A 24251-nucleotide genomic window follows, 5' to 3' on the forward strand; every position below is an offset into this window, starting at 1 on the left:
TTTTTTAAATTTTTCTAAAATAAACATCACCTCATTTTAAATCTTTGAAAACTAATTAGCTTCAACATTTACCCATTAATTTGGAAAAAAATGAAATTTTAGGAATTTTGTTTCCAACCAAGATGGAACAGTAGGGATTTGATCCCCTTTCGCCTCACCTGAAAAAACTTAAAAATGAACAAAATATATTAAATGATGCTTTTCAGACACAGGACATAAGGCAGTAGAAGAATCCCCAAGAGAATATGAAGAATTGATGTGAGCCCTGCAAAGTGCCCTTACTAACAGACCGAATGAATTTCCAGATTGTAATGCAGGGAGGGGGGAGTCTTGATGGAATCCAGAATCTCTGTGATTTGAGGAAAAGTAGCTGAGAGTCTAGGCCAAGGCAGCTGGAGTGAGGTTAGAATTACAGACAGGAAGAGTGAGCTACAAAGAGAAAGAGTTCTAAAGATCTGCAAAGGATCCCTCTAGTCTTCAGCTAAATACTGATTAACACAGGCATGTGAAAAAACTGCCAGAAATCTGGGGTGGGGGGGAGGGAAGTAGAAACAATCTCCAGGACTCACACAGGGCTATTTCCAAAAACCAGAGTAGAAAAACAAGGTAATTCACAGGGCATCAGGTAGAAGTACTCAGGAAAGTACAGCCCCAGTAATTTAGAAAAATTAACACTAGACTAAAGGCTAGTGTGGTTCTATCCAACAAAACTTAAAGAAAGTCCAGACTTCTAGTCAAGATGGTGGCATAGGCAGACTTGGCCCACCTCTTTGCATAACCACATCAAAATTACAACTAAAATATAAAAAAACCATCACTCAGAACCATCAGAAATTGAGGTGAATGGAAGTCTGACAATTATGGAATTAAAGAAACCACATCTGTCCAGATTGATAAAAAGGGTGCAGTTGCAGAATGGGCTGGTCTGTCACCTACGTGTGGTAGGTAAAAATTCAGGAGGGATATCTAGGGAATGAGGAGTCCCAGCCTCACATCAGACCCCCCAGCAAAGGTTTCCAGTGCCAGGAAGATAAGTCCCCAAAATATCAGCCTACAAAAACCATGGGAATTGAGTTGGTGGAAGAAACTTCTAAAGCCCCAAGCAGTTCCTCTTGAAGAACCCATACATGGACTCACCTCCTCAGAAAATTCCCTCTGATCTCCAGCACCAAGGTAACAGCCTGAAGGCACCAGTGGTACACAGGGAGAAACTGAAGTGTCTGGCATCAAGGCAGAAGAGGCCCTGGTCCCTTTTCTAAATCCTTTCCCCTCAGAGCCACAGAGTCTGCAAGCTGGTGCCATATCTGAGATTCCACCAACCTCACTAACTCTGTTTGATCAGCCTTGAAGATCCACAGGGACTCTGCCCCACCCAACTTATGGGCCCACCCAGCTGCTTTTCCATATGAATGGCTGATCTTGGCTCCTCATTCACAACTTCCTAAATCCTATCAAACAAACAACAGCTGCCCTCAGTGAGCCCCAGGCACCTCACTGGCAGCAGCCAGCCTAGATTCACTGCTTGGCTTTGCCTGGAAATCTCCAAGTAGCGCCCATCTCAGATTGTTTTATAGCTCAGAGAGGGCAGGCCCAGGCAAAACACAGGTAGGGGCTGGCCTTGGCATGCCTACCTGGGAAACCCCAGGACCAGTGCACCTAGTGGAGAGCTACAGACCACATCAAAGTACCATCATCCTTCACCTGCACAGCTGATCGTCCATGAAGGGTGGAGGTTGGTGGTCCCTGGTCACTGCCAATCCTTGTAGCTGACTGGCCTAGATAAATCTCTCCCATCACTGTATTTTCCCATGTACAATATGAACTTTCTTGCTCAAATTTTTGAGGGAAAAATAAGGATGTGTATTATATGTGGGAATAAGGATTCCATACCATGGATGTATGGATACCATGGATGGCCATAATAATCCCATGTGTAATGTGCACAAGAACATGGATGGGCACTATACATGGGCACGTGTTATATGTAGCAAAATATGGTATCTGCCAACAGCAACTAAGGTGCAGCTAAAGAGGAGGGTGTACTCAGCCCATACGAAGGATGCACCTTGAATTCCAGCTTGAGTGATAAGAGAGGCTGTGCCATTGGACCCTACAGCACACTTACTACATTAGGCCACACTACCAAGACAACACAGTCTAAGCAGCTCTACCTAATACAAAGAAACCAACACAGGAAGGCTGCTGAAAGGAGGAGACAAAGAAACTTGCCCAAATGAAAGAACAGATCAAAACTCCAGAAAAAGAGCTAAAATGAAATGGAGATAAGCTATGTATTAGATAAAGAATTCAAAACACTGGTTATAAGGATGCTCAAGGAATTTAGTGAGGACCTCAGCAGCATAAAAAGTATCCAGTCAGAAAGGAAGGATACACTAATTTAAATAACAATTTACATGGAAACAACAGTAGAGTGGATGAAGCCAAGAATCAAATCAATCATATGGAACATAAGGAAGCAAACAACCAATCTGATCAACTTGAAGAAAAATGAATCTAAAAAAATAAGGATAGTGTAAGCCACCTCTGGAACAACTTTAAGTGTTTCAACACTTGCATCATAGGGGTGCCAGAAGGAGAAGAGAATGAGCAAGAAATTGAAAATTTAATTAGTAAATAATAAAAAAAACACCTTCCCTAATTTGGTGAAGGAAATAGCTGTGCAGGTCCAGGAAGCACAGACAGTTCCAAACAAGATGGATGCAAAGAGGCCTACTCCAAGACATATCATAATTGAAATGCCAAAGTTTAAAGATAAAGAGGAATCTTAAAAGCAGTAAAAGCAGTTAGTGACCTGCAGGGAAGTTTCCATAAAACTGCCAGCTGATTTCTCAAAAGAAACTTTGTAGGATAGAAGAGACTGGCAAGATATGTTTAGTCTGAAAAGCAGCCAAGATTGCTCTACCCAGCAAAGATATTATTTAGATTTGGAGGGCAGATAAAGAGCTTCCCAGACAAGAAAAAACTGAAGGACTTCATCATCACCAAACCATTATTATATGAATTGTTAAGGGGACTTAAAGAAAAAGATCAAAATGATGAACAATAAAATAGCAAAAAATACATATCCACCAACAATTCAATCTAAAAAGTAAACTAAGCAAACAGGAAAAGCACAGACAGAATTGTGGGAGAGAGCGTTTTGATGGTTGTCGGATGGGAGGAGCATGTAGGGGAGTGTGGATGAAGAGGTGAAGAGATTAAGAAGTATAAATAGGTAGTTACTCTGAGCCATGAGAAGAGCCATGAGAATGTTAAGTACAGTATGCGAAATGGAGTACCAAAGAACTTATACGCATGACCCATGGACATGAACAATGGTGTGGGGATTGCCTAAGGAAATGGGGCTGTTCTGTGGAGGGGGACAAAAGAGGGGAAAATCAGGACAAATGTCATGGCATAATCAATAAAATATAATTAAAAAATAAAAGAGAAAAATGTCAAGCAGTTTCTAAGTAATTTAACTGCATCCCCAAGAATAGTTCAGAATATTAACAGAAATACAAAAAATATATACCACTGAACAGCTAAAATTTTCAAGGAATGGCATCCAAGTAAAAGTTACCAGGCATGCAAAGGAGTAAAACAGAACCCAATACAGAGAGTAAAAAACCAACAATCAATAGAAACAGATCTAGAAATTACACACATGATAGTATTAATAGACAATGGCTTCAAAACAGTTAATATAACTACATCTTGATTCAAAAAGGTTGAAAAACTGGCATGGTGAAGTTAGTGAACTTAAAAGCTATCCTAAATAAAACACGGAGAGAAAAAAGAAATTAGAAAAAAAAAATTATAATGAACAGAGTATCAATAAGCTGTGGGACAACTTCAGGTGACCTAATCTATGTGTAACTGGAGTTTCCAGAGTAGAGCAAGGACAAAATAAATATTTAAAGAAATAACTAATTAAAAATTTCCAATTTGGTAAAATCCATAAACACATATTTTAGAGGCTCAAGAAATGCCAAGTACAAGAGCGATGAAGAACATTATACTAAGATACATCAAACCAAAATATGTAAAACAATGACAAAAAACCTTAATAGTAGCCAGAAAGAAAAAGTATATTATGTAAAGAGAACTAAAGATAAAAATGACAGATTTTTGTCAGAAATAATCGAAGTCAGAATTTATCACCATAAAAAATGCATTACAAACTTTTTTTTTTTTAGTTTAGGCCTACTCTAATGGGGCTTTTGCTGTAGACCCACATCATTGCAAATGCCATTCAGAGTAAATATGTGCTTTGCCTTACTCAGAACTATCTGTTAGATGTGTGGGAAAGAACTACAAGACAGACATGCTAAAAGAATGAAAGATCGAATAGTCGAAATTTTTAATGTTGGGGATTCCTATTTTCCAAAGACTTGTAGTATTCTAGGGTGCTTATTTATAGATGAATGTTTATTCATGTTCAGAGGTTGTCTGAAATTGAGAAGGCAGATCCATCTACTCTAACCCTAAAAGTGGCCCTAAAATAAACTGCACATAGAAATTGGATCCCAAAGATCACAGGTGGAAAAATTTTAAAGTGTGTCATCAGTTGTCCATATTCAAGTGGAGATCAAGAAAGTTCAACTATAACAATTGTGGACTGACATGACATTGTGAGTTAACCAAAAGTTCTTTTTAAAAGGGCTATCTTAAAGATTATGATTCAAACTTTGGAGAAACTAAGGTGGTAAGCAATGGACGGAATCACATGTCAAATTCCTCAAATAAAAACTTTAAAAAATTTTGTCTATGTCGCAAACACACACAAACTTTTAAGTCCTTCAGGGACATGGCAAATGATACTGTACCATATGTAAAAAAGGGAAGGAAAGAAACAAAGGGGGGAGTAAAAGAAGGGAGGCAAGTAAGGAGAAATGAAAGAAAAAAGGGAGAAGAAAAGGGATGGACAGAGAAATAAAAGGAAAGAACCACAAAACATTTTTAATTTTGCATGACAAAAAAGAGCAAAAATAATACCCCGCCCCCACCAATTACAATGAAAAATTAGAAATATATAACAGAGGTCTATGAGTAAGATACATGTTTCTAGTAGTATGGAACACTACTACCAAATATTACACTACTGGTAGTATTACAATAACAAAATGTTCTACTCAAAACCAACTAAAAATGTTCCATGAAATACTGATTCAGCCAATCAACAAATATTTACTGAGCATATACCAAGCTTATTCCCAGATGGCATACAGTGTGAAAATAATACTAAGTAACACACAGACCATCTTTTTATTTTTAAGTAAACTGATGCATTTGGAAAGTAGAAGAAGGGAGGAAGGAAAGACCTTTAAAATAAAACAAACAAACAAACAAACAAACAAAAACCCCACAAAGTAAAGGCTGAAATTCAGAGAAGTCACAAGCTTGTATCTCCAGAGAGAAAATTTGCCCATGGTAAAACCTAGTAAAAGATCTTCACATAAAGCAGGTATCTAAAAAGGATACGCATAATTGTAGTAACTCCTTAGTGGAAAAGACACCAAAATTCTGGATGGTCTTGATATTGATTCTAGACACAAGGAGATGAAGACAATCTACAACTCTTCTGACAATCTACAGCCATAAGCAGCCCTAACTCACATTATATGTGTGAACTACATCATAAGCCAACATTATTTTTTAATTGGTCCTAGATCAGTAGTGTCTCAGGCACTGGCAAAAACAAACACAAACTCCCTTCAGAAAAATGTCCTTCCATCTAGTCCTCGAAAATTTCCCACAAATTTCTGAGAAACATGAGATGATAATACAAACACAAGGAAACAAGGTACCGTAAGTGAGAACCAGCCAAAAAAAAAGGAGGAGGAGAAAGAAGAAGAGGAGGAGGATGAAGGAGAACAGGAGGAAGAAGGATGGTCTGTGCCAACTTCCAATTGCTGGATTTATGTTCAATTACACATTCAACATAAGAATTTATAAAACTATTAAAGAAATAAAAGAGGATATATTGGATTCCAGATATAAATGAATGAATGGCAGTATCTGAATAATAATGATGATGATGATCATAAATGTAAATGTATGGGCACAAAAGACATATGCATTTTGTTCAAGTTCATAAACAAATTGGTTTAGTAACCACATCCTCTAGCTGCAGTGGAATTATATGAAAAAACAGCAAAAGAAAAATAACTAGACAAACCTTCTAAATTTGGAATATTAAAAACACTTGAGAATAAAGAATAGTTACAAAAATCTAAGAAGTAAAAGAAAATAAAGAATATAACTAAAAGAAGTTAAAAGTTGATTCCTAATAAAACTGACAAATCTTTAGCAAAACTGACAAATAACAGGAAAAGGCACACAATAACCTGAAGAATGAAAAGGGTGCTGCAGAGAAAAAATATGTAAGACAGGCAGCACTGTAAAGAATTTATCTCTATAAAGTGAATCTACCAAAAAAAAATCCTATATCAAATATCGTAAATTCCTGGTGTGACGACTTAAAGCTTTTAAGACAAGTAACAAGATAAAGATACCCGAAGGAGTTCCTAACCTTTCCAACAGCATGGATGGAACTGGAAAGCATTATGCTAAGTGAAATAAGCCAGGTGGTGAGAGACAGATACCATATGATCTCACCTTTAACAGGAACCTAATCAACAAAACAAACAAGCAAGCAAAATATAACCAAAGACACTGAAACTGAGAACAAGCTGACAGTGACGGGGCGGGGTGGGGTGGGGGATTTCAGGGGAAAAGGGTGGAGGGTTTGTAAGAACAAGTATAAAGGACAAAAGGACACATGGACAATGGGGGGGGCAATGGGATGGGAGGGAAGTGGGGAGGGTGGGGGGAGGCAGAAAACTGTACTTGATCAACAATTAAAAAAAGATAAAGATACCTATTACTTCTATTCAACATTATATCAAAGTTACTAGTGAGTTCAGAAAAAACTTTAAGTTATTACAAAGGGCCCTGACAGGCAGCTGAGGTGGTTGGAACATCATCCGGTGCACCAAATGGTTGCAGGTTCGTTGTCAGGGTACATACTAGGTTGTGGGTTTAATCCCCTTAGTCAGGGCACAGATAGGAGGCAACTGATTGATGTTTCCCTATCACATCGATGTCTCTCTCTCTCTCTCTCCCCGCCCCTTCCTCTCTCAAATCAGTAAAACATATCCTTGGGTGAGGTTTTTTTTTTTTTTTTTTAAAGATTCTATTTAAAAAAATTATAAAGGAAGTATGAAACTGTAATTTCCAAAAAACCTACAGATAAATTTTCAAAGTTTGGCAACATCAATGACACATATAAACCCAAAAAGTCAAACTGTAAAACTATAACTGTAACATCTATAGAATATAATATAAAAAAATACCATTTACTCCCCCCCAAAACAACAGAAAAAGCAGAAAAGTGCTTATGCATAAACCTGACTCAAGATTTGTGTGTCCATTGTTTTAAAAAATAAAGTTTGTCATTTGAGTAAAAGACCACGAAAGTCAAGACACTCATGAAGACCAACGTGGACAGACAGACATGAAAATGTAATGCAAAGCTACAGTGGTTAAGGAAATGTGATACTGAACAGGCATAGACAAACACATCAATGTAACAGAAGAGATACAAGAAACAGGCCCACATATACAAAAAACCCTGACTAGCACTAGCACTAGCACTACGGATTAGTTGAGAAGGCAGAACAAATCAATACATGATGCTAACATAACTGATTATCTAAATACCAAAGAAAGAAAATTGGATGCCTAACTCATACCAATACAAAAATCAATTTCAAATGAACTAAATATGAAAAAAACATTGTTTCAAAGACATAGAAAAATATCTCTATTTACTTGATTTTAATAAAGAAATATGTCCCAAACACAACCTGAATATTTTTTTTAAAAAATTAAAAATTGGCATTGTAAAATGTTAAATCAATATCAAGACTATTGATGAGACTCCAAACTAATACAAACATTCTTAATCATGTTTCTGGAAGACCTTTTGTAAATTTAATTGTCTTAAATTCTGATAATATGATTTGGTTCAAAACTTCTCTAACTTCATAAAATTCTCTTCTCTGTTGTCTTCATGTACTATTTATAAATACAATGGCTTGTTTTCTGAGACTTTCTACTTGTTCTCCTTTCCCATTTTTATCTCAACCTTCTCTTTCCTCTGTCTCTGCTTTCCTCTGCTCATTTGATTTCACACCCAGAAACTTCCTAGCAGGGTCCTGGAAGGGAACATCGATGGATCAGTCTTGAGAGTTCATAGAGCTAAGCTGCTCAGGTCACTTTAGGCCTCACCATGGGTCCCTTACACTGATTTAATTAATAAAGTGGGCAAAACTTCCCCAATTTCAAACTGGCTAGTCACATCTACCACTTTCAAATTGGCTGTGCACAACTTTGAGGAACTTCTTGTTGCAGGTCCAGAACCCACAAAGCATCCCTATGCTTTTTAATGCAAAAAAAGGTGATAAATGCAAATCTTTTTGTTAGTTCTCACCTGCTTATATTTGAGGTTCATGGGGACACCTCATCACCAAGTTCTGTTACAAAGGTTTTGCTATCTAGTTGTTCTACTTTTATGTAGAAATTCAGAAAGATTAAAAACAAAAATAAAAACAACCTAAGCAGCCACCACAGATAGGCTCAATCATCCCAGAATCTAAGCGAGGCCTTGGATTATATTTTAAAAGGTAATTTTGCTTATTTCTGTTTTCCCTGATTCAGAAAAATATTTGCACTAATGTTTTAATTTTCTATTTAATGATGAATACATTCCAGAGTCATGACTGAAGCAAACTGTTTGAACGTAAAATATTTTTCTGAAAGAGAACACAGTACTTCATGTGTAAAAGCCTAGGTCCTCAGTTCCCAAAAGAGCACCACAGTGAACACACAGGGGTTCAGTCAGATATTTTAAATCTTCTTTGGAAAACACAGCATGTGAGTTGCTGCTCTAAGTAACTTGGATCTAATAATTTAACAGAGCTGTTAGTATTTCTCTTGGCATAGAGGTACTATGAAAAAATAACTAAAACACTGAGGGTGCCACAAACCATGTATCTTGGTGAAACTTGCTTTCTGGCAAACAAATGTCACTCCATTTGAGAAATTCAAAGGATGAGGGGAAAAAAGGTCATTAGAACATGTCAAAGAAACATTGTATGATGCTAACATACTAACATTGTTAGCATCATGTAATGATGAGCCAGCCAATGAGGAACTTTGGAATTCATTTAACTTGATATTCTCGGTTGGCCAGAGGAAAAAGAACAAGAGGAGCAACGAATGACAAAAATGTCAAAATTAATCTTTTAAAAAATGTAGGTCACAGAGTCAAAATGACTTTCTATTGCTGATAATGTGCAAAACAATCACATCAAAGGTGTAATTATAAGAGCAACCTCATTTTAGCAAGGGTTGTGTAACTGCAAGTGAACACAACTTATTCATTCATTTTTAGTTTTTTCTATCTCTATCTTCCTCTCTGGCTAATATCAATAGGTCACAGCCATTTGTTTCCAAGAATTTCAAGAGCAAAGAGTAAACTGTGAAGCAGTCCACTGGTTTCACACATTTATTTCTGAATTCCTTCCTCAGCTCACTCTTGCTCACCTTAACCCAACACCAAACAATAAAATAATAGTGACTAAAGCCACATTTATGCTGTAGGCAAGAGATCTATTCTGACAAGTCTTGAATTGTTAAGTATTCATTTTTTAAAAAATTCATGTTCATTTGAAGTATTCTTTATATTCATTATGTATCTTTAACATACTTTAAGGTGTCACAGAGTCTAAGAATCAGCTTCAATGCTAGTGCTGTTTTATTCATACTAGAAAGTATCAGAAGATGGTAAGCTACTAAGTTACAACCCTGAATTATAAGATACTATCAGTTGTTAGGTGCTTTCTGACAGAAGATAAAAATTTTCAATAACGTATAACTAAGAATAAAAGAAACAAAGTACATCGTTGTTTATTTACATTACATTTTTATTGCAGTATAAAAGAAGCAAATGTAATTTGTATACAGTACTGTGTAACACTTGCATACTGAATGGAAACATACTGATGCATTTGTATGTCTTAAATAATTAGGTAACATGTTTTAAATGCTTTATATTATGCAGAAATCTTTGGTGAACTGTCAATAGGTGCTGAGTATTTTAGCAATATCTGAGAAACTGTTTACAATTTTGGGGGGGCTACAAATTCATTACTTTTTCCATTCAAAGTAACTGAAAATGAAGTACCACTTTCCAAAAAATTCCACACAGTACATAAAGAACAACGTTACCTGTATGTACTGAAACACACATATAAATAAAAAAACAAAACAAAACAAAACAAGGAAAAGACTAAAACACAAAATTCAAACTAGTGATCACTGCTTGAGAAAGAGTCAAGGCAAAGATGGGACATGGAAACATCTCTATTAAATACAATATGCAAGCTGCAGAAAAACACGTTTGTCAAAAACAAACACAATAAATCATATTTGTGCATTTGTACCTACTTAGTCACTTGAAAAGACCTGAAAAGATACACACTAAATAAGGCTAATAACGTGATAGTAAACTTCCAAGTTCTACTTTGTATTTCCACATTTTTCTTCAAAGTTTTTATATTAGCATCTATTACTTCTGTGGTTTAAAAAAGCTAATAAAGAGAAAATAAAATATTTAATGGCAACGGAAGCAAGGAGGAAATGGCAATACAATCATCCCCATAATTCTCTGATACTATATTTTACAAAGTCAATGCAGTATTTTAGATTATGAGGTATTCTTTAGGAACATTAAGAACTAGGATGCATTAGATCCACTTTACAGAAAACATACTGAAATAGCCAATATACGTGGATAATGATCTCATATTAAAAGTTCCATTTAGAGTAACATCTAAAAATCTTGTAAATATCAGTAGTATGTTACTCAACACACTTTGCAATTTCTTCCTTTCAGTTCTCTCATCGCTTTATTTAATTTTGTTAAAACTTTACTGAAAAACTATTATATATCTGAAACCATACTCGGTACTAGCAGTACCAAAATAGATAGACATTGCTCCTGTTTTTCAAGGAACTTATACAATAAGCACTGTACAATACAATTTTCTATAAAGGTTAAAAATACTACATCTGCACTGTTTCATATGGCAGCCATTAACAGCATGTACCTACTGAGTATCTGAAATATGGCTAATGTGCCAAGAAAATTAATTTTTATTTTATTTAATTTAAATGAATTTAAATTTAAATAGCCACTTATTGCCAGTGTCTGCAGCAGTATTGGACAGCACAGGTCTACAGGAAGAAAAGGACAAATCAACAAGTAACTATAAGATGAGTCATTTATTACAGAAAACCCTAAACTGGAAGTATGCACAAAGGCCATGAAAACAATATAAAGGAGCAATGAGCCCATCAACTAATGGCTTCAGTAAGTATAGATACCTAATTCTTAAAAATTATGTGAAGACACGTGAGGCATTATATAAAAAAGAAACAAAACAAGGAAAAGTTTAAATATAAAAGTACACTGTAGGAAAATTAAAAGTAGTTTTGTATTACTAAATGGATAAGCTCACTATAGGAAGTCAGAGGAGACACTGGAAGTGTAAAGACATGTAGGGGTCAGAACGCGGAAATATGTAATGTTTAGAAGCTTGGCTTTATTATGTAAGAGAAAGCTACTGATGAGTTAAATTGGTAATTAACACAGTTAGATTTATGCATGCTCGTAGCTGAAGTAAATCAGTGTAAATTAGAAGAAAATAAGAAAATCTGGGGAAAACCTGGAGTTACATTTCCTTGAAAAAAGCTTGGCAATCCTTCCCGCAAAAGAATGAACTACAAACCATTTAAATGATTAAATTATCTTACCTTAACTTATGCCAGTCTACCTATGCAAGTAAAATTCAACAACTCTATTAATATTCCAAAAACTTAACTGGGCTTAAATTTATAGTAAGAAATGAAATACACAAAGTAGATACCAGTACTAGAATCAATACTTCACACAATACCTATCTGAAAGTCACTAGCTCTTAGCACAAATCTGAGGAAACACACCTTCCTAAACTGAATTCCTATGGTTTTAATCAGGTCTATAATGAAATGAGAATTAAAGAAATATTCTTATTTAACTCGGGAATATTAGCCTGTTATTATCAGGATGCTTAAATATCACTGTAAGAAAGCAAGTGCTTTCCAAAAACGAAAGTCCTCAAAGGTAAATTGAGTATCAACACAGAAACAAAGAAATCCTTTTTCTGTGACAAACGGCAAATAAAGTTGGTCCACAATGGAATTTTTAAAAATCCAAATCAATTCACCTCAGCATATACAAACTCTTAGTAACACCAATACAAATGTAAGTGATTTATTCAATATTCCTTTGAATGTCCCATATGCTTTTATAGTCATCATAACCATCATAACATTAGTCAGGATATTATATTTCTATACTTGTACTTTTCAGAAGAGACTTCAAAATTAAAATAATTTTACAACATAGATTGAAACCACTGTTTCCAAGGATGTATTTCAGCATGTAATATGTGCGACTAAGTAACAATAAAAGAGAAAAGGAATTTTTTTTTCAGCCAGAAAAACCCTAACCAAGAACATACTTTTCAAGTAATCTCAAAACCTGGATTACTTGTAAATAATGTGACCAGAACAATAAACTATTTTTACACTAGAATGAGCAGGAATTAGGAAATCTCTTCATGTGTAAAATATACTCTCATTTTACTCCCCTCTTAAGTGCAAATTTTGGAGGTCTGTATTAATATTATTACATGAAGTAAATTAACCATACTGTGCAATGATACAAATTTATTTTCAAGCTGGGTTATAAGCAACAAAAGACACATACCCTAGAATCACAATATTCTTAAAGTAACTTACTAGAACCTATCAAAAGATTCAACAGCCCAAGTGGTGTGAACAATCAAAACCTTAAGACTCAAAGTAGCTGAAAGTGGTTGTGTGGCAGGAGTAACTATACAGCAAACAGCAGGTTAGCCAAAAAGTTTGTTTTTTTCCATGTACTAGATGGCTCTAGTACTGCTTTGTTGTCTTTAACTTCACTTAAAACTGGGGTGCCAAACTCATTTTCACCAGGGATCACACCTTGTGGTTGCCTTCAAAGGGCCAAATGTAATTTTAGGACTGCATAAATGTAACTATTCCTTAACTAGGGGCATGGAGCTCGGTGCTGCTACCAGGTAGAAACAAGGTGTCGGGTCAGACAGAACAAGGTGGAGGGCCAGATGTGGCCACCGGATCTTGTGTTTGCCACCTGTTATTTAATTTTGTTAGATTGTATTATGACAGCTGTCATAGCAGTATGCATTTAAAAAAATATATATATCAGCCCTGGCTGGTGTAGCTCAGTGGATTGAGTACAGGTTGTGAACCAAAGGGTCACCAGTTCGAACCCCAATTAGGGCACATGCCTGGAATGCAGGCCAGGTCCCCAGTGCTGGCCATGTGAGAGGCAACCACACATTGATGTTTCTCTCCCTCTCTTTCTTCCTTCTTTCCTCTCTAAAAATAAATAAACAAATGTATCAAAATTGGTGAATTTTTGTGTAGCCATTTTAATATTGAAGGTGGAAGAACATGCAACATTTTCAGTATATTATTACGCTTTAACATTTCAAGAAAGGTAAAAACGCAACTGAAACACACAAAAAAGACTTGTGCAGGTATATAGAGAAGGTGCTGCGACTGATCCAAGTTGATAGCAATCAAATCAAGACATTGAGAACAATCAACATTCTACCACGTGGGAGATCACCGGCATACTCAAAATACCCAAATCAATAAAGTTATTGGTGAAAATGAAAAATGTTGTCTTTTACTTTACAGAAGAAAATGATATGAACTTTTTGGCCTACCCAATATAAATAATTAGCAAAGGCTATGTTGGTCAAGCACAAAGAAACAATTCAGAACAGAAAAAATTACAAGAACTGACAGCCACCGCTTATTCTGGTTTATTAAAATAATAAAGACCTGGCAAGAAACTTTAGACATCAAGTTAGGTGAAACTCTAGATAAATATGAAACCTCCTTTTTAAAAAAAAATTAGGGACAGCACCCAAACAAGTCTTATAATCAAAGACTCTCTGCTAACTGTACATGAATAACCACATACAAATTTTCTCCACTGTTCATTTTTCCAATTTGAGGGAAGAAAAAATTAACTGGGCTAAAAAAAAAATGATTAGCAGATTAACCAATGCTGTTAACTATCATACTAGTTGCTGTGTCACAGGGTACAGGAAATGAAACTGATGAATGAAAGGGAAAGAGATAGGTTGGATATATACCTGTTCAGGAAGCCTAAAGCTTATTCCTACTTCAACTTTTAACTATTCTGTATTCTGAATCGTTACATAACTCAATAATGAATTATCACCAAATGAATAAAGTAGATTTTCTTTGAAAAAATTAAATTCAAATGTTTTCTTTTAATCACCATTTAATAGCACTATCTTTAAAATTCACCATCTTTTAAAAGCTCGTACAGAAAACAGTAATATTACCCTTCAATCATCCTTTCAGCATTCTTATACACTATATGGGATGGATATTAACTAATTTAATAAATGAGAAACAAGACTCTAGCATTGTAAGGATAGCAAGTGAACGACAAATTCAACAGGATTAGAGTCTCCAAGCATCCTGGAATTTTCATTTCTACTACTTCTATACTCTAACCAATTTTGTCTACTTTTCTGTGATTCTCTATTACCCTGAATATAGTTTAGTCTTCAAGGAACAGTATGTATAAAAGCATTCAACACTTTGTTTTCTGGAATACTAGCTCTGAATCCAGCCATGAAGTTATATACATTATGTATCAGATAATCTATCAGATAATCTAAGTTTTGATAACATATACACCAGAAAACTTATGTTTTGACATTAAAAGAATATACATTTATTACAAGGATGCTTGATTTTGAAAAATGTTCCCAACTATTTCAATTATCAAACCCAATATACATGTATTTTAAATTAATACCCAAATTTTTTAAATTGAGGTATATTCAACCTGCTGATTCCAGTTAAATACAAAATATTAAACAGTTCAGTGTAGCTGTATAACCAATAAAGAAAAATAAACAAACAAGAAGATCTTACCTGGTAGTTTCTTTTCTCAGATAATGTATGTCCATCAGTCCTCACCATAGAGTCGTGTCCTTTCCTCACAGTACTGGAGGCAATCAAACAGAACTGTCACTCAAGGGTCGTGTCACAGGAAGGACCGCCCACCAGTTCTCCCTCTAGAGTGGAATTATCCAAAAGCCATCAAAATTACTAGCATGTAAATATATGAACAGTAGCAAAAATATCCAATATAATAAAATACACAGATAACAAAACAAAAACAAAAAGTACTTCTTTTATATTCTAATTGATCTTACCCTTAACCACATGGGAAGGGCTAGCTAGACTGGGAGACATACTCCATTTGAGATAGAAATTATTAAATATGAAAACTCTTCCCTCCCACTTTTATTCTCCATAGTTAAAGCTATCTGCCAGACCTCATATACAAGGAAGAAACCTACAATAAAAAAATGGAGCTGACAAAAATTTTTCTTTTAAATAAATATTCTTGTTAGTCTCAGATATCCAATAATATCCAATTAATTCAGATTTTAGTCATTTAATATCCCTCTCCTCCAAATGCTTCCTTACATAGCATTCATTCAGTTTATGATGTTTACTCCTATGCCATAAGATGAAATATATGCTCTTATGATTAATAAATGAAACCTAACTCAATACTCTATTAAAATTTACTTCAGTGAATAAAACCAACAAATGTCAACTCTCTGAAGCCTGTGTCCTTCAATCCTCTGAGTTCATGCATATTATAGTAGAATTGGCTTTAGTACACTAGGGCAGAAAAATAATGGCCTTCATATCTTAATCTGAATAGAGATAAAGTCCAAAATGACTAGGTCCTTTACATTATTATATACAAAAAATTCAGTGAAGCAGAGATGATAGTCACTAGACATACTCACTAAAAAAAATTGTAAACTGAAAAGGAGAGATCAAAAATTCAAAAATGGTATATACAAAGAATTTGCAAGTACACATTTTAAAGACAAATGTCTCTCACCAAAACTTTAATAAAGTATTTACTGCAGGGAAGTATCTACTGATTTAATAATGGTTGCTAAACACTAAAAATACATTCAAATTTGGAACAATTATCTAACACCGTAAGAAACATACTTTGGGAGAAAATAATGAAAACATCTCTACTAAATTCATAAAAAGTATGAATGAATTTTATTAAAACCAACAAACACACGTACATATACATATGGATTACCGCTAAAAAGCAATCTAATAAGGGCAGAAATGTTTTTAAGGAAAACAAATCACTAAGAATTAACATCATTCCAGTTTTAAGAAGAATCCACATAATGAAAATGTTTTGTTTTATGTTTGATTAGAGTTAGTGAGTGCTATACTTTTACTTAATTTTGACCATCTTACATTATACATGTTTGGTGAAATATTTAAAGATGCGTGACTCTATGGCAAAACGTAAATGCTCATTACCAAATTTTATGTACCACTGGAATAAGTATGTCTGTCTCAAAAATAAGTGACAAAGGATTTTAAGCCATAAGTATATTTACTGATATAAATGTAATCCTCACCATCAAGAAAGGAATTAGGTTATTCATAAAGAAAAATTATATCAAGTAAACTGGATGTCCAAGAATAGTTAAGTGACACATATTCAGGTCCAATTGAAATTGACAAGTCTAATTTCATAATTGACACAAAGGGAAAAAAGCTATTTTATCATGCATCCCTCAAACAACATTAACCCTGTTTTAATGTATTCATGGCAACTCTGAATTCAATGTATAATAGTTTAAAATTTCAGTTTTTTCTTATAGAATACAATGTGTTCCTTCTTAAATAAGTTAAAATTAAAGTCTATGCATTTTCTTCAAATTATACTAGTTTCATCAAAACATCTATTACAAATCTAAATCAGGCAAGACAATTTTCAACAGTATAACCTAACTACATAAAAATGGTAATTAGGACTTTTTATATGCTAATTACATTAATTAAAAATAAAAGTTAATATTTATTCTTTAAGTTTATAAGGTAAAAGGAAAATACTAACTTGGGAATACTATGAATGTTAGTACAAGGGAAATCTTGTTTTTGTTTATCTCTTTTGTTTCCCTCTCAGATAACTTCAAATATTTTGTGGTTTTGGGTTTCAATCAGTATCAACTATATGCTTTAACCAATAAAGAAACCAACCTTCTATATTGAAAAACAGCTAAAAATCATTATCTCCTTTTAGTAAACAAAGAGAAAAAGAAATAAAAGCACTCTATTTTCTTCCAGGTAAACATGAACACTACTAACACTTGTCACCACTATCTTCCATTAAGTAAAAAAAATGTTCAGTAACAAACTGTATTGATACTTGTCCTATTTGGAATGAAAGGATGCACAATAGATGAAAGAGGGTCTGAGTATGTATGTGAGGCAGAGTATGTGAAAAGGAGCATGCATAAGAGAGAACATGCACTCCAGCTGCCTAAATTTATTAAAGTTTATACACTGGTTTTACCACAACACCTATAAATATTCAAAAAGCCAGAAAAGACTAATATTTAGAAAACCAAAATAACATTTTCTATAAGGCAGAAATGCTTTCTAAGATGGAAAAAACAAGGAGTATATTTACCCTCTTACCTTAAACAACCAGAAAACTAGACAACATATAACATATAAACAGTAACTTTCAGACTCAAGACATCATCTTCTCCAGACAAAGAGATCCTCAAAGGAAAATAGTAAATGAAGTAACATCTACTGTCTGTAGAGTTATGAGGCTGAATAAAACAGAGGGAAAGGAGAGGTGAAACCCAATTAGAGCCCAATGGTCTCACTGAATTAAGAAACAGTTCAGTTGGGGAGACACCAGGGCAGCTAGAATTTGCAGAGCAAATGAAGAGAAGGAAGCTGCAGAAACAAAGAGCTCCAGCTCAAGAGAGAGAATCTCCTCAAGGTTTTGGCTAAGTAATGATCAGTGCATGAATATGAAAACACTACTGAGTCTGGAGAAAAAGTCTCTGAAAAGTAGTAGTTAGAACAATCCCCAGAGTTCCTGCTTCCATCAATCAGAGTAGGACCTATTAACACATGGGTTATTGAATAGACTTCAGAAGGTAATTAATGCCTTAGCAATAAAACCAAGTAAGTTTTATACTAAAGGATGTTCTGGACCAGCACTATCAAAGCATCAAAAGGATCAAGCTAATTCTAAGTACAACTGTACCCCAAAACAAATCTCAACAACATTTAAAATAATACAACACTCCAGCATTAAATGTTAGATTTGTAACACTAGTTATATTGTGCTGATTTCCAGTTTTAACAATGTATTATAGTTGATGACATATATATTACTATATAAAATGACATCAATAGAGGAAGATAGATGATACGCATATGGAATTTTTCTGTACAATTTTTGTACCTTCTTATGAGTTTATGATTATTTGAGTTAACAGATTTTTTTAAAGGCTCAAATTGATCTAGGGTTAAAAATTCAGTATCTGCGACTGAACATGCATTGGGTAGGACAGTAGATTAGATGCTTCAAAAGAAAAGTTTAATGATCTTGAGGACAAACCAACAGAAAAATTAAATCCAAAATTAAACACAATGAGAAAGGACTAGAAAATAAAGGAACTGAGACAATATCAAGTGGGACACTGAACTAACTGTTGGGCAGTATCAAGTAGTCCAATATTAACTAGTATCTTCACAAAGAGTGGAAGCGCAGTAAGGATAGAAAACAACTGACAAATTTTTCCTAAATTTGAGAATTATAAACTCACAGATTCAAGAACTTCAGTAACCTTCAAAGGAGAACAATAAAACCTCTCATAATTTTAGCATCCAAATGCTGAAAAACTATGATAGAGAAATCTCTAAACAACTGGGGGATGGGGGTAAGAGACTACACAAAGAAACAGATAGGAATGATGAATTCTCATTAGAAACCATGCAGATCAGGAGAGTAGACAAACATTTTTAAACTACAGAGGAAAAAAATCAACTATTAAACAATAATTCTAAATCCAGCTAAAATATCTTTGAAAAATGAAGGTATACATCTACTTTGGAAGAATTGGGCAGTTTTTATTGAAGGAACTGGGTAAGTTAAACATACACTTACCATACAACCCAGCAATTTGTGCCTCTGGGTATTTATCAAAGTGAACTGAAAACTTATGTTCATACCAAAATCTATACCTGAATGTTTATAATACCGATGAAGATGTCCTTCAAGAGATGGATAAATCGTACACATATACAAAAAAATTCTATTCAATAAAAAAGAACAAGCTGTTAATTCATGCAACATGAATGAACTTTAAATGCATTTTGCTAAAGGAAAAAGTCCAGACTAAAAAGGCTATGTGTTGCATTGGCCAAAAAGTCTGTTTGGTTTCTTCCACAAGATAGCTCTAGTTTCACTTTGTCATCTTTAACTTCATTCAAAACAGTTTTGTTACACTGTGTTGTGAGAGCTGTCATATCAGCATGCATTTTTTAAAAAGTATCAAAATTGGTGAATTTTTGTGTAGCTATTTTAATACTGAAGATGGAAGAAAATATGAAACATTTTTGGCATATTATGCTTTATTATTTCAAGACGGGTAAAAATGCAACTGAAACACAAGAAAAGATTTGCAAAGTTTATTGAGAAGGTGTTGGGACTGATCGAATGTGTCAAAAGTGGTTTGTGAAGTTTCGTGCTGGACATTTCTTTCTTGCTGGACAATGCTCCATGGTCCAGTAGAAAGTTGATAGTGATCAAATCAAGACATTGAGAACAATAGACGTTCTACCATGTGGGAGATAGCTGGCATGCTCAAAATATACAAATCAATAAAGTTATTGGTAAAAATGAAAACTGTGCCTTTTACATCACAGAAAAGACCATATGGACTTTTGGGATAACCCAATATTAAATGTTTCTATTCATGTAATATTCTGGAAAGACAAAACTACAGAAGAGAAAATACAGGGTCTGACAAGAAGGCCTGCCTGAGTGTGGTTGGTAGGGTAATAATATGTGTGTAATGTTTCATAGTTTTAATTTGAACATTTCAGCTAAAATGTCATATGGTATGCTTGAGTGTGATATTTTTATGTTACAGAATTACATGCTTGATTTTGTAATAAAAAAGGAGTGTTATTTGGGCGGGACCCTATAGATCAGTTGATGCCAGGGGATAGAAGGCGGGTACAGGGAGCAATTGAAGAGGATACACAGGAAAACTTTTAAAGAGACAGAACTACTCCATGTGGTACCGGAGTGGTGGACATGATGCTATGATGTGTAAAATCCACAGAGCTTCACAACACAGAGAATGAACTTAAATGTACGAAAATTTTAAAAATCTACCAGGAAGGTGGAAATGCAAACCTGAAAAAAAAGAAAATGTATTACAAATGTATAACATAGCTGCACTGAAGGGGAGTATGGGAAATAGTGCTGACCTAAGTAACTTAAGTGATAGGAATTTTTCAGCTCCATTATAATCTTATAGGATCAACATACATATATGTGGTCTGTTCTTGACTGAAACATGGTTATGCAGAGCATGAATGCATGTAGCACTGGATTAGAGTTAGAGACATCTCTACTAGTTAACTGTTCTCAATTATAAAGCACTTTCAATACAGACTATACATCATTCAGACTGTTACAGAATAGATAATTTCACTGATGTGCTGTATGTCACTTGAAAATAAAAGTTGATAAAATGCTAGGTGATTAAGAGGTATGTTAAAATTATATTTTAAAAGATAAGCTTGATACAAGGGTATTTAAAAGATTTTTACATTGTAAACAAAGCTAATTTTTAAAAATCCCCATTTCTTTAATATTTGCAAACAAGTTAAATAAGTTTGTCTCTAAGATTATTAACAGACTAATAGCAATGAAATTTCAAAAATGTAATTCATGTAACATATACAATAATTTCTCTCAAATTCAAGACACTTTCAGAATAAATTTCTAAGTGCATCAGTATAAATGGTAAAGAATAAACATTTTACACCACCTTTACTGTGTTGGAAAAAAAAAAACCCTTAAGATAGATTTAGTTATGTTATCAGCTTAAAATCCAACCAGAAATCAATAAGAAGGAAAACAACTAAATTTTAGTGTAAGAAAAAAACAAGTAACCTTGTTTATCTGGGATGTTTCCCTAAGTCAGAGTCTAATAAAAATTAAGCACATATTATCCAGACTAAAAAATAGTAACTGAACTCCAATTTTTCTCCATTCAAAATGATTTCTCAAAACAAGAAATCAGCTGATTACGAGTAAAGTCTCTAGAAAATGCTTCACTGGAGAATGGAAATAATTATTAACTTTATTCTCCAAATCGTATTAAATTTTGAGTGTCACATCATCATACAAAAATGTATGCCTTGAATGGAACAAGAACCAGAAAATCTGAATTCTAGTATTAGCTTGATCAATTTCTCCTCTCTGGCCTCAGTTTGCTAATCTATAAATTAAAGGGACTGATTTAGATGAAATTTTTAAATGTAGGCAATTTGCATTTTATATTTTATGGAAAATATGATGATTTTATGTTTTAAATATTCTGTGTCAAGACGATCCACTTAGGAAAAGTAAACAATAATTATAGCTGACCCCTCTCCCATGTTTTGTTTTTTTATCTAATTTATTACTCAATATCATTTATAACACCACCCAAATACCTGGAGTTCAGGAATGCTATCCAAAATATCTATAATTTGATAGTCATTACCACACTCAATTTTAAGCTACAATGTTACATTTAGTCAGCTTAAGACAGCTGAACCAATTGAACAGGTTTTATTTCTCAATAAAGAGGACAATATATTCCAGGTTGGCTATTAATTAGAACAGACTACCAGATGTGACCAATTTCAATAGTCCTTAATAAAAGCTAAGTAAATGTACTTAGCTATGATGTTTGAAATTGTGGGGTTTTCCAAATTCCAGAACTATGTCAAGCAATTTTTCTTTTGTTAATAGGTAAATTGCAATTATAAAAATGTAATGAATTGATTTCCTGAACTAATTTTTTTGTCTTGAAAAATGAAATCACTTCAAGAAATTCCAGCCGTAAAATAATACTTCTACTTAAAAGTCTCATTACTTTGCTATGGGGAAAAAAAAATAGTGAGACAGGTAATAGACATTAATCAGCTGGAGACTGAAAGTTTGGAAGACCCCAAAATCAGAGAGTACACTGACCACGGTATTCTTTGACGACACAACTTTAGAACCTAAGCAGAGAAAAAACAGGCATTGCGCCACATGGCAATAGGCAAGTTGTTTTGTGTAGTTTAAAGTTGGCAGGTTACACTGTCAATCGAGGTTTTAGTATCTATTTCAGTCACAAAAATAAATAAATTCAATGTATCTTAATTATCTTTATACAATTCTTTAAGAAGGTGGCTTCAAAATTCCTTCAGAAGTCCACTCTATATCTCTATTACCACCACTCTCACCAAACACAATTATTTCTTGCCTAATTGGCCTCCCTTCCTCTATTCTTTCCTACAAGATCCATGTAACAGTCAATATGGTCTAGGCACCAAAGCATTTTGACATCTAGGAGTCAGATTAGGTGCAACAAGCAAAAGGAAATAGAGGAATAGCCAGTGAGAGAGACGAAAGAAAACCAGAGAGAATGTGGTAAACATCTTGAAAGCTAACTAGAGTGGTTCAAGAAGACTGTAATCACTTGTTTCATTGATAAAAATGAGAATTAATCTTTGGATTTAACAGCATTGAAGTCACTTGTTAATCTTGATTAACAGCAATTTTGGTGGAATGTAGAAATAAAAGCACTCATTGGACTGGCTTGAGGAAAGAAAGGAAGAGAAAAACTGGAGACAAAATACAGACATCTTTTTCAAGGCATTTTGCCATAAAACTGAAAAGGAAAATGGGGAATAGCTGAAGAAAAACATGGAAGTGAGACAAGCCTTTTAAGACCAGAAAATGTATGGTATAAATGAGAAAGCTGATGACACAAGATGGAGAATTACCAGAATGATGAGTTTGAGTAGATGCAGATGAAATTTATGACAGAATGGCCTTAGATCAGCAAAAGAACACATTAACAGAAATGGAGAAAAGATAGTAAATGCGTATAGATTTACGTAAGTGGCTGTATCTAGAACTTTCACCAGTATGGAAGTTCTCATCTGGTTGTTCCTATTTTCCATTTTCGTAGTAAAGTAAGAAATGAGGTCATTAGCTGAGAGTAAAGAAATACAAAGAGGTGTTAAGTTTTGAGGAGGGAGGAAAGATGTGAAATGGTCTAAGAAAGTGGGAGAGAGAAGAGATTACAGGCAATAAAGTTGACAAGTAGAACCAGGGCCCACTTGAGACTAATGTTCATCGCTGTACTCTTCCCCAGCCACATGCAACTTTGGGGAAGCATGAACAGTGTTAGACAGAGGTGGATTTAACTAACCAAAGCTGATGCGTAAAATGAAATATGAGATAGGCAATAGTATGAATGGTATAGGTAAAGTCATGATTATGCTGATGGGTAAGAAAAGTAGTGAGAGCATATCTTACCATTTGCCTGCCACACTGGCTTTCTTTGTGATTCTCAAACACAAGTCAGTTCTCAACTTACAGTCTTTACAGATCCTGCTCCTTTTCAATGACTTTCCCCCATATGTCAAATGCCAGGCAGTTTCTTGACATTAAAATCTCTGCTTAATATCTGTCTTCAGAGAGGTCTTCCCTGAAACTTCACTATTTTAATTTTGTCCTCATTTGCCTGTCTCCCTCTCACCCTTATAGTGTAAGCTCCTAAAAAAGGAGGAACCGTGTCTATTCTGCTCACCACTATTAACTACAGTATCTAAAATAGTGTCACAAAATAGATACAATTTACTAAATAAATGAACCACATAAAATATACTAAATCTTTTACTAACTTTAATTTTATGAAAATACATTCTCCTGAAAGGGACTACACCAGAAGCATCTTGTCTGCTAAGAATAAGACCAGAAATCAGAAGGTTTATTTTACTTTAGAAGGTCAATTTTATTAAAAGTTGGCTTCAGCAAATAGTCCCCTCAAAATACGTACTTTTAAAATAAAATGCACATTTACCCTCCTCCCTTGATATTT

At 34.2% G+C, this 24251-nt stretch overlaps 1 protein-coding gene and 1 non-coding gene across 3 annotated transcripts in view; one reads left to right on the top strand and one right to left on the bottom strand.

The window, feature by feature from the left end:
• The window catches only part of CNOT2 (CCR4-NOT transcription complex subunit 2), a 107401-nt gene that overhangs the window by 54087 nt on the left and 29063 nt on the right, over positions 1-24251 (bottom strand). Inside the window, exon 2 of one of the 2 annotated variants that reach the window (XM_045829954.1) lies at positions 15160-15232. In XM_045829954.1, coding sequence (XP_045685910.1) covers positions 15160-15232 — 73 coding nt within the window. Of the gene's footprint in view, positions 1-15159; positions 15303-24251 lie in introns of both variants that reach the window. The other variant, XM_045829955.1, reaches the window with a different exon arrangement.
• LOC123813146 lies at positions 4199-4327 on the top strand. The gene has a single exon (XR_006784661.1). It is a non-coding gene; the product is annotated as a small nucleolar RNA SNORA18 (small nucleolar RNA).

Source organism: Phyllostomus hastatus, unplaced genomic scaffold, assembly GCF_019186645.2.
Source record: "Phyllostomus hastatus isolate PE091 unplaced genomic scaffold, TTU_PhHast_1.1 phas_scaffold_93, whole genome shotgun sequence".
Lineage (NCBI taxonomy): Eukaryota > Metazoa > Chordata > Mammalia > Chiroptera > Phyllostomidae > Phyllostomus > Phyllostomus hastatus.